The following is a 12473-nucleotide window of genomic DNA, read 5'->3' on the forward strand; positions in this document are numbered from 1 at the left end:
GACAGTTGTTGACACAGTGGCACAGCTAATGAAGTAAAAATACCTCTGTGTTTGCTGTCCAACATGAATAACAGGTCTCATTTTTTTTACATGAACTGGATGAAAAGTTTGATTTTTTTTTCTCAGAAAAACCTGAACATTTTTTTCCTGAAAGTGGTTGCAAAAAGCTCATTCCAGGTTTCATCTGTCTGTGGCATCTCAATGCCACAATGCAAGAAAGTATTTACCTCTAAAAAACAAGCTACTTTCATAACCTCCATTTGCTTAATAAATTTGCAGCACTACACAATATGCAGCCTAGGAAGATAGTATGAAACATAAAAACACTCATATGAGACTAGAAGTGCTAGAATTTAGTTCAATTTATGTTTAAGTTACTGAATGCTTAATGTCACAAATGGAGTCCACAAAGAGTAAAAGCTATGTGTGTGAATTCTCTATTTTGTCTCTCTCCTTCAAAGTAAATCAGTGCTTCGTTTGCCTTTCTAAAAATGCTAATAAATTAATAGAAATGGCAATACAATGGAATTAAGTCCTTATCTTCAGGAAACTAGAGGATGGACCCAGAATTCCGTTAGATCCTAGAGGATTTTTATAAATGCTTAATGGTCTCTAGTCAGTAATAATTCTCCTGGGACTCAGCCAATTTAGAAAAAATTAGAAGACATTTGACTGGCAGCAAAAGCACTAGCCAAGGAAATAGCTGGAGTTCAAATGAACTCTAAAGCCACCATATAATTACCACAAATTTATTGAGATGAGCTGTTTCTTAGCTTCTTCTAGCATAGGTTGCACAAATAAACCCCTACATTAAAATGAGACTGTTCTGAAACAAGAAAGTGGTTTTATTTTTTACAATAAAGCATACATTACCTGAAGTGGACATTGTTCTCTATTAAAATGAGAAATATATATGTAATAATTAGAATATTACTGCTTTTAAAGCATGTTTGTGAGGGTTTGCTCTGTCCTAGTCTGCAAAAAGCTGAGAGAGGTTAATATATCTTTTAGCAGTTGTTTCACTGTCACAGTCCTCAAATTAGCTTTCTATAAAGACTTTAAGCAATCTGTCTACAGAAAGTTACAGTTACAGATGTTAAAAAGTAATGGCAAAACATTCTACAATGGTTCTATTTTCCGGTAGTGTGGCAAATGAGTTGGATCAAGGTGATGTTAGTGTTTAGTGTCAGAAAGTGGAATAACTTGGTTATCATACACAATGACAGAATCATCACTGATCAAAAGAAAAGCCATCCATGCAGTCAAAAAGGAACACAAAACTGGGCTCCACACCTTAATATCCTGTATTAACTATTCCCATTTACTTGTGATTTTCATTCCTGGGAGATTACTGCACTATAAAATCTGCATTCTGATAATCAGTTTCAACATTTGTCTCTGAGCCCTGTGTTTTGTCATATTGAATTTTTCCACTGTGCACATCTATGTTTCTTTCTTGTGCATTTCACTCAAATTCTTTCTCATATCTTTTCACTCTTGTATAAAGGAATTGCTGCTGTTCTGTGAAATAAAGTATCAAAAACTGAATGGACTGATGAAAGACATCAGTACCTACAAAGCTGGAAACAGCATCACAAAATGCAAAACAAGCAGAATTACCTTATTCTCAGGAATAAAGTAGGAAGTAGTGAAGTGCATGAAGTGAGTGATGAAAGACAGCAGACAGAAAGCACACAGTGTGAAAAACTGGACTACAGCCTTGGAAAGGCAAACTTAGGATGCTGCATGTATACTGGCAAAGAAAAAAGTTGTAAACCCAAACTTCTGATGCCTTCCTTGTGCCTTAGGATTAAGGAATGATCAACCAGTGCTGTTCAGGACGACAAAGAAATATAACAGGGACTCCAAGTTAAGCTCTCAAGGTAATAATTACCTTGTAATTATTGGGGCTGACTGCCCAGAAACATTGGACAAAAACAGTGGTGGGGAAGTCGACACTAAATCCATGAAGGGGTTACACGGAGGAGGATGGAAACAACAAGCAGCCACTACTTGAAACCACAGCAATTCTGGCAGATAGTGTGCCACTTCCATATACTACAGTGACTCCTAGAGCATCACTGCCTGACCCCTCGATTCTCGTCTGCAGTTCCCCTCTTTGTGGGCTGTGTGTGAGTCACAACCCCAGAAGGCAACATACTTCTCTCACACATCCCAGCCCCTCTGTGCTCTGGCACCTGCTCCAGTCTTCTTTTTTCGAGCATTACTTGCAGAAAGCCATCTCCTCTGCTATTGACATTGCTGGTCCAAAGCATATGACAGGGAACCAGCCACAAGTCTGGTCTTACAACTGGCAGCAGCAGCAGCGTGCCTCAGTACTTACCACACCATTGGATCTACACTGATCTCCCGGTGAGATTTGTAATCTGACAACATTCACAGCACAACGGTATTCCTGAATAGATTGCCATGATATATGGTAATACATGGGATATATTATATGGTATTTTACATATTTTGACTGCTACAAATGGTTGATTTCTAATAGCTTTTTTTGAAAGCTCAGTAGAATGAACATATTTTGCCAAGTTTGGTAATGGAAGAAAATATTCTCGTCTTTGGAGAAAAGAAGTAATTTTATATACTTTAAAGGATTAGCAATTTGACCTCTTTAAAGAACTGTATTATGATATTTAAAAAATGTAGTCTATAGATTAGGTTGTTTTAACACCATGCAACACATATTTTTAGCTCATTTGTAAAACAAGCTGAAGTTCTAAGTGAGCTGAAAGGGACACAGAATTGAAATGTGAACATACTCTGAGTGTCATCTTTAAATAGGTAACAATGATAAGACAGTGCCCTGGTGGCATGTGCATAAAATGCACATGTTGCATTTTTAAATGCTCACTAGATGGCAACATTGCTTCTCTTAAATACAGCTGCCATGGTGCAGACAGCAGCCCTGTAAAATTCTGACTGTCACCTTGGTAGAAGGAATGTTAAACCATGGCTTGGAAAAAGAAGTGGAGAACATTACACGGGACTAAAAAACATCATTTCTGTTTCACTGTGGGGTGGGTGGTGGCTTTGTAAAGGGAACATAAACATAGATGCTATTGTCACCTTAGGTTTGGGCTTTAATTGGTGAGCTGCATTTTGAATGTGGTTTGGAGTGTCCCTTGAAATAGCATCTAATCGACCAATACATGTTCAGTAATGTTAACACTTGATCTGGCACAGGGAACAAACCTTGGTGATAAAGAGAAAGGTGTTAAAGAATGAGAAATGCTTATCTCATGGAGAAGTGCTTTCAAAACCAAAGCACAGTGGACTTTTTAAGATATCAGTCTGATGCTGATATGCATTTATATATTGCATATCCAACATTAAGTCTTGTGGACATTCATGAAGAGTATAGACATAGAGGAATAAACTAAATTCTTGTTAAGTTAGTGAGGAGATGGCTGAAAGAGAAAGGTGTGGGACTGGCTTTCAAATAGATCTTCAGCAGAGGACTTCAGAATGTTTGCAGGTAAAGACCTCCCTTCTTTAGGAGAGAGAATGAAATAACTCCTGCTTGTACAATACTGCAGCAATGGAAATTAAATAACTTCACAGACTGTAAAACTGTTCACTGTGGTCTTGGGATGAATGTATTAATACAGCTAAATTACAACTAAATTACAAACGCACAGAATGTAATTTGTGGTTACCAAGAGGACTTTTTTTTAAACTATCCTGAGCAAGTTGAAAAAAATAAAAATTAAGGTTTTCCTTTACTATCACTTTTCAGTCCATGTGTGCAGGTCAGAAGAGCTGTGCCTTACAATATAAGGCAGGTGATGCCTCCTCCAATCCACATTAGGCATGTGTCCTAGGGAGTTATTGCCCACCCTAAGATACACATAGCAGGGCAGGCTTAGAAGGATTGGGGAAAGGAAAGGTTCACCAGCTTTACTTTAATTTTATTAGAAATGTAAGCTCTCCAAGCCACTGGGCACAAACAGGCCCGACTTTGAAGAAATGTCATGTGAATGCATGTAAACAATACTTTCATCTACAATTATAGAGGCTGGGCTGTGTTATCTCCTGTACACTCCAGAGGTGTCTTATTGACTACCTACACACACACAGCTACAGGGCGCCCTTAAGTTTGGCTTGCAGTGAATGCTTAACCTATCTGTTTTCTCCATAACAGTTGGCTAATTATTTCATCTTGTCCTTTAGAAATCACAGGGTGGCAATCTCAACTGCAGTTAAAGCAGGGAAGCCTTTCCATTAACTTTTACAGACCAAGACTGGAGGCACATATTTAGGGAGGAAAATGCGATATGCAGCTCAGTGGCAGATAATATTATGCACATATATTTAAACAAGATAGTCTTCTAATTTCACCAAGTCTAAAAATAGACCTTTAATGCCTCATAATTTAAAACCGCACTTGGGAGGAAGCATTGACACCAGGAACCGGAGCTCCCTTCTCACTTCAGAATTTTCCACCCACCAGCTGACCTCTATGATTTGCTATGTGAGGAGAAAGCCATTCTGCAAATGACCAAATTCTTGCTCTTGACATCGCAAGCGGATTTCACCCCACGGTTTGAGCTCCCACTGCATCATCTCTGCCTCCCCAGATGTGTAGATGGTACAGTGATCATGGAGAAAGACGATGATGTTGCCAAGTCCTTGGCAGCATGAGTCCTTGGGATGTGGGCATCTCCCATGCTGATGGAACACACCTGGATCATGCCACCCATGAACAGGACAGGCAGTGACAGAGCCTGCCTAACTCATCTAGTCACTGCCAGATGGCCACCTCACCTATTTTTTGTTCTGCCCACCCAAATCTGTATCAAGTGTCCAACAAGATGCTTTGAGTTAAGGACAAAAATACATCCCTTTAAAGAAAAGGGATCTGAACTGGAAATGCACTTGATGACAAGGTGAGGTTCTGCTGTCATATGTGTATTTATGAGGTTTGGAGTGATATCTTTAGGCTTTGAGGGATTTTTGTAACATAAGTGGAATACTGATGAGGGCTGTGCCTAAAGGGGAACTACCTGATTTTTACAACCTCTCTCCATCATAAGCTCTGGCAGTTACATGAGAAATTTGTGGCTGTATCTGAAAATGCTTTTTGTTACACTTAACCTTCTCTTCCATAGGAGGCATTGCCTATCCTGCTTCTCATGGAGATCAGATAATGTGCAGTTGTATCTAGGCCTATGTAACTCATTTTGAGAAATATAATAATACCAAGTACGTGTGACAGAGCTCTATATAACTTTAATCTGTCAGCATGTCTTTCTCCTACACCTATTTGTCCTTAAGAGCTCTTTCCCTGCAGACCCACTACCGAAGGGTACCAGTACCAGTTTCCAGAGAGAAACACAGTAGATAGATACCAGTAAGCATGCAATGCAAGATAAGCGATATTTTCCTTGCCATTCCATTCTAATACTACAAGTCAAAACAGTTGCTATGTAAAAAATTTTGCATTTCAAAACTGTTAAGTTGAACAATTTCCATTTCCACTACAAAGTCTTCTGTAGATGAATGTATCTTCGTGAAAAAGAACACTTTCACATTCAAATTAAAGCATAGAACTGTTAAAGATCAAAGTAGCTCTAACCATTTAGATTACTTTTTGGTGGAACTAGAAAATTAACATGTGAAGAAGAGCATGTAAATGATGTGTAAATTATAGAGTCATAGAGTATCTTAGAAAATATTATTTTTATAACTGAATGAAACTGACAGGGAAAGGAAGACTTGTGACTTGGATTTTACAGAGAACTTACTGTTGGATAGCAATCCAAATATAAATACTAAAGTAATATATGCAATTGCAGCAAGTATTTTAGGTGCAGCAGGGATCATTATTGGGATTTGTTTTGCAAGCACTTAACATTTTCATAATAATCTGAAAGAGAAGGTTCATAGTAGGCTAATTAAGTTAGGAGACAATTCTAAACTGAAGGAAGTCACAAAGCATCAATGAAGACTGAGACATAATGTGACAGGATTGAAAGAATTAGGAAAATAAGAAAGAGAAAATGATACTCAAACTTGGAAATGTACAGTCAACTATATCTTAATTTAAAAATGCCCTACACAGGAGAGAAGTGAGTTTGAAACAAACAAAGCATTAACACCAAAGGAGTAAGTGAATTAGATTTTGGTTGACATGTAATCAGAAACTGCATAGATTACTTTTGTTCTGAGTGCTTGTGAAGAAGTCTGCTCCTTGGAGAGCTTACAGAAACTTCCAGGAACTCAAGGATGAAAGAAGATCCCACACATTCATTCATGAGGGAAAAAAATTACAATAGTTGCACTCAAGATCAGGCAAGTGGCAGTGGAGATTGTGCTTATAGACATAAATTTATTTGAAGAATGTAAGGACCAGAAAAAAGTTAGAACTGGAAATTTCTACCTGGTAGAAAATAATCAGTGCAGAAAAGAAGCATCATGATCTGGGATACTTTAGTGTTTTGCTAGATCACCAGACATGTTGGTACAAAGAAATTTCCATCAGCCACAAGGATCAATGGAGCATAGCTTTTCTATCTCCTATATATTCTCCATGATTTCATCTAAGAGTTAAAAGCAGAAACATCTATTTAGCATAAGCTGAGTTTATTCCTAAATGTCACTGTAGTGAGATGCAATTCTGCAGTGAAATTTAGGCACACTATAATATGAAATCAGCACATCCCAGGACTGCAAGACTGCAGCTCTACAGATGGTCCAACAATCCGCTGCAGCATTAAGAGACATTTTCTACTCCTTTTTAAACACTGAAAATATCATTTGTCTGTGCACTAATCCAAATATTTTATGGTGCATCTCTTCCAGTTGTCAGCTGATTTGTTATACTACATTATCTCTCACTGTCTCCCTTACCCCTCCTCTGCTGTAGATGCCACAAATGAAAGACAGCATACTTGTGTAAAATCATAGCAGTTTAGGAGCCCTAGTTTCAATTTCAAAAGGAAAAGAGGTAAATCCCAGAGCCTCTGCATTTTGCTGTCAGCTCAGAGACAGGCCATTTGCTATGTAGCACTCCCTCTGCTCTGGGTTTTCCCCTGATTTGTGTGCTTCAGAGGAGGGTGCTAAACTTGGAAATGTGGGGTGGATTTAGGGCAGGATGTTTTGGAGCTAGGAGAGAAAAAAAAGTGTGAAAAACGAAGAATGTTGTATTATTTCTAAGTGAACCTGCAAGAGATAAAAGTTATCTTGATTTAAGTTAAAAAGATAAAACTTTGATTGTCTGAAGTCAAAAGGTCCCATTGACTTCAGGGGGATTCTCTGGCCACTAAGGACATAGTGGCCTTTGGCCATATTCTGTCTTTGCACTCATTTCTGTAACTGAGCACAAACCCCAACTCATGGACTATCAGAACTCCTGCATTTCTGGACCTTCCGTGGAAGCAAGGTCCAGAATGTTTCTCTCTGGAAACTGGTACTGGTACCCTTTGGTAGTGGGTCTGCAGGGAAACAGCTCTTAAGGACTGTTTGCATTGCCTCTCAGCAGCTTTGCAGCAGTGTAATCCACAGTTGCAGGACTGAGGTATGCACAAGCCATGTGTGAGTAATACTCATATGGCCATGACAGCTGAGGGAGCAAATGCTCATCTCCAATCCTGCACTGTGGGTGTACTGTTTTATTGGACAGTGGCCTAGGCCAAATGTGATAATAAAGCAGGTCTTAATAAACAGAGTGCCATATAAGTTTTAACTTTCTCCTGGACAATTTGCAGCTAAAGCACACAACGTGTTATAGAGCTCCCTACAAAGCACGCAAGGACAGAATACATGCTATCAATTTTAGCTGCAACTTCATTTTTTTACCATACAGTAACTACTATATATCCCACTACTGTAACGTATATTGAGGGGAGGCCACAGCCCTCAGTAGGACTGAGCACAAACACACATTTACAGATCTCAGTGTAATCCATGTACATGAGTCAGCAAAGTTAGACCAGAACTACAGGGTTTTTTCCATGATTTGAAATGAATTAATTTGTTAAGAATGCTCTTGAAGATGACTTTTTACCTTCTTCTTTTTTTTTTTTTTAATTAAATTCCATTAACAAAGTGTTACCCTTAGATTAAGTTCTCAGCCACAACTGATTCAGCATATTTCACTTCTTCAGGTACCTAATTAGGATGCTAATCTTTGTTCATGTTATTTCTTTGTAATAGAAGCAGTACTTCCAGGGGCTTTGGTGAAATACAACTACAAGCATTAGATGAACAGAAATCCTCCTTAGACAAAAATCACCTTTAGTCATTGAGTTTCTAACAGCCTCACCTCACACAGGGGTCTCTGTCAGTTGTCAAAGATGAAAGCAAAGGGACAGGCTCTCCAAGGCCTTCGGGCAGAGAAGCAAGGATACCCACAGAAATAAATTCAGAGTTTGTGTACTTTAGGAATTTAGCGAGCGTGCTCACATCTGTGCAGCTGAAGTAGGAACTGGTACTTTTTCACAGTAAGTACCCTAGAATTTGCTGCTATGGGGATTCTGGGTGTTGACAAGAATACGGATAGTTGGCTGAAGAGATCATTTAACCCTGCCAGTAATGAGCTCATTTGAAACAAGCCCCTTCCTAATTATCACTTGGTTATGATTGATTCATCACCTGCTTTGATGCTCTTATTTAATAAACAGAAATTAACTGCTGGTTTTAAGAACTGCATAATTTTTAATAAAAAAAGATCTGCCTTAACGTTATATCAATTAGTTCCAGACTTATTTTCTTTCCCATACTCTCTGTATGTGTGTGCACACACACGTGTGAATATGTAACTATTGTGTACCTGTGCATGGAATGCCTGTATGACATTTTAAGGAAAACAGTACTGGATCTTAGCTTATATATGCACATTGCACTACAGGAATAAGAATTTTTCTTACCGATTTCGCTCATGGATATCCCTGGAGCTAATTGCCCACTGTTGAAAGAACTATAGGTAAACAAGTTTGGTACAGAGGTGAGGTCGTAGATAGGTTCCTGCTTTATCTGTTTGATTCCAGTCATGTCTAACCCAGACTGGTCTGGGGAGGGCTGGGCAGAATCCACGCTGTAATAGCCCTCAGACTTGGGCAGGTCGATGACGTGCCCGTTGGCGTAGGTGCTGCCAGTCTCGCTGTTCAGATTGTTCAAGCCATTGCTGATGCTGCTGCTGTAAACCCTGGCCAGAGCTTCTGCCTCACCACTCTGCTGCTGCCGCTGCTCCTGCAGTCGCTGCTGGTGCTTCTGCACTTCAGCATACAAGCTATCCCTCTGCTTTTTGGACATTCTTCCAAATTTCACAGCTGAAAAGCAAAGCACAATGTGAAACCATTGTTGTCTTTAAATTTTTCTCGATTCCCCTCAACCCCACCACTCTTCTGTCATTAACTTTCAGGGTTAATTTTGCTGTGGAAACACCTCTTTCTGTGGAAATGAGAAAGGATGCAAAGCTTTGCGTCACGTACATCTCATAAAGGAAAAAATATTGCGTACTTGATTTTATCAGGTGACAACAAGAACTCCTGTTTGACAGGAGGGCCTCAGTCAAGTAATTCACTTCCCACTGTGAATGTTAAAAAGACCATGCATCCTTTTATATCTCTGTGTTCAATGAACAACAACCCAGAGCTGTATGAAATGTACAGTCTGTGAATTCATATCCATTTACTAACTTTCCACAGATCTTTACACAGTACACTAACAAGATTAGTATTCTGGGTGAAAACAAGCCCCAAAAACTTATTACTGTATCCTTTCAATGGGGTGTTATCTTCCTACTTTAAAAAAAAAAAAAAAATTACAGGTTAGAACCTAGAGGAAAATAACAGATTTGAAAGTAAACAGCACAAATGAATGTCATCTTTTCCACAGAGCAAAGTCTTAAGGATTTATGCAATCTCCATTTCAATAACCTTCATGCACAAATCCATGCACTCCTTCTGATGAGAAAGGGAGGAAAATATAAGAGGGCAAACCATTTTCCCCAGACACAGAGTTCATTACACCGAGATTGAAATTTTCAAAGGTGACAGGCTGATTGCTGTGGAGCTAGGAGGAGTAAATTCACAGCCTGTATACACAGTAGATCACAGCCGATTATCACTCTCCACCCCCATCTCTCTATAAATTCTGGTCTTTTACTGGGCTCGATCTTGGGATCTTAGAGCAGAGACAGTTGTTGATTGTGCCCTAAAACAAATGAGAGATATATCCAGCAGAATTCATCAGAACAGGTATGGATGGGGGCATAGCTCCGGAAATACAGAGTTCTACGTATTATCAGGTGTATTTTCTATATTGTGTATTTCCAGTCTGTCTGAAATTTGGATCAATTCAGAATCATATTTATTAGCACATGACTCTTATTAGCACATTTAGCCCTTGAGAAGAGTATGAACTTATACGTGGATAATGTAAAATTCTTCATTCAGGAAAAAGAACAGAAGAAGTAGAGCATAACATGAAAATACAGTGCCAGAACAACAAGGTGACAGCTGCTTTATTTTCACTTTTTTTTTTCTTTTACATCTAGAGGGTTTTTCTCTTATTGCCAGCCTAAATTTAGTTGCAGCCCTACATTCAGGCTACAAGTTACCTCACACAAACTCAGCCTGCCCCTGGAATCAGTGCATGGTATGCTGCATACCCTTATGGACAATGTACAATGACTGTATTTTAAATAATTTTGAATAATGCAATTGTGTATTTTCTTCAAATTTAGGGCCTTAGCAATAAAACCAATGTTTATTCTCATTATATATTCATTAATTGGATTCTCCAGCTGCTGTCAATTAGCATCCTGCCTCTGCATGATAAAAATGCATTTATTACATGGCTGAGAGGTAAAATCAAATGAAAGTTTTCTGTCAAAAAGTTCACACAGCCAATTTTAAATGTGCAAGAGCTGTTAGTAGTCTTAATCCTAAACAATCATAAAGACCTTTACATCAACTAGGACAGAACTAAGTGATCTGTGTGAAGAATCACTCCTTTTGTCTCTCTGCAGTGGTCTCTGAATTACTGGTTGGGAAGATGGCACTGTCAGTCACATTAAAATGCCCCTGTGATTGATCTTAAATAATTGGAAGATACTATTTTCAGGAGGAAAGCATGTGCTGTTAAATTGTTGAAATGTTACTTCTTTAGTCACCATGAAGAATTAGGAGTTAAAGTGTCAAGTAAACTGGGTACTAGGACCAAAAAGAATTCATGGACTAAAGGCCCTTCCCAGGTGAGGCTGGTAAACAAGTAACTTCAGTGAGGCATAAGACACGCTGAGGCAGGAGAAGACCTATTATGGTCCAAATTTTGACAAGTTTATAGTCTGTGGTCCATCTAAATAAATAGCTCTTTATGTAACTTCTCCATCAATGACGCAATTTAAAAATACACATTTTGAGTCAACCCTTTAAGAGAGAAAATTGCTTCCAGGAAATTGAAATTAATATAAACTGCTTAAAAAAATTAGAACATTTTCCTCTAATACTCTCTTACTGTATGAAACATGTTTTTGAGCTGGAAACCCCCTGCACGAGGAGCGGTGCCCAGGGCATGCCAGCTGTGGGCAACCTTGCTCCCACTGCCGGCAGCTTTGGTGTGGTGCATGTTCTCAGCTGCTGATATTGGCTGGTCACACCACCGCCTGGAAGGTGGAACTGAGCTCTACAGGGAGCACAGGATCCTGAGACGGCATAGGCTGTGGAGCTTTCCTCTGGCATAGGATATACTTTCTGTACTAAATTAGGAAACTTTCTTCTGCAGACCTAGATAGGGACAGGAGGCAATGTGCAAGTAAAAGAAATGGGGTTTCTTCTAATGCAAAATATTTGGTCAAGTGCACTGAAAAAAACAAACAGAAACCCCTAATGATATCAAGGTGTAAATTTGTGTAGGGTTGCATCTCCTTACCACCAGTCCTTCAGAGATCTCAGGGAAATGGATGCTTTCACACATCAATATGAAATGTTAAGAAAAATGCTGATGTTTAATGTAATACTTAATGTAAACCCACCTCTCCAGAGATGACTTTTTTGTGTTCTGTGTTTTTGATTAGAATAACATATTTCACTTCTGCCTGCCTCTTTTTGCTCTAAACTGACACTGCTCTCCATTTTGTGATTTTCCCCACCCCTGCCCATGAAAATAGCCTTCTTTGTTAAGTGGATGGCAAAGATCGGCTCACAGCGCACGCCTTACAAAGCACGGAGCTTCTCCTCTCTCTTTTTGCAGAAATCTACAGGGAGTTCGAGTAAGTCATCAGCGAAGAAAAGTTTCAAAGGGCTTAGATGTGAAGCACGGATTTGACTCCTTACCATCTCGAGACATTCCCAGGGCAAGACATTTCTGCAGTCGGCAGTGCTGGCAGCGATTTCTGTTGGTTCTGTCAATTAAACAGTTTCTCTGTCTTGGACAGGAATAGGATGCATTGTTCTGCTGACTCCTCCGAAAGAATCCCTTGGGGCAAGAGAGCAGGAAAGACCAAGCAT

The 12473-nt window shown here is 39.1% G+C and overlaps 1 protein-coding gene across 1 annotated transcript in view; it reads right to left on the bottom strand.

Annotated features, from left to right (window-relative positions):
- Positions 1 to 12473, bottom strand: part of RORB (RAR related orphan receptor B) — a 130305-nt gene that overhangs the window by 17033 nt on the left and 100799 nt on the right. The window contains exons 3-4 of the mRNA XM_054283365.1: positions 12300 to 12441; positions 8889 to 9290 (exon numbers count right to left, since the gene is read on the bottom strand). Coding sequence (XP_054139340.1) covers positions 8889 to 9290; positions 12300 to 12441 — 544 coding nt within the window. The remainder of the gene's footprint in view (positions 1 to 8888; positions 9291 to 12299; positions 12442 to 12473) is intronic.

The sequence above is a fragment of the Melozone crissalis genome, unplaced genomic scaffold (assembly GCF_028551555.1).
Source record: "Melozone crissalis strain CALT ecotype California unplaced genomic scaffold, PUWL_Pcris_2 ptg000036l_1, whole genome shotgun sequence".
NCBI classification, from domain to species: domain Eukaryota; kingdom Metazoa; phylum Chordata; class Aves; order Passeriformes; family Passerellidae; genus Melozone; species Melozone crissalis.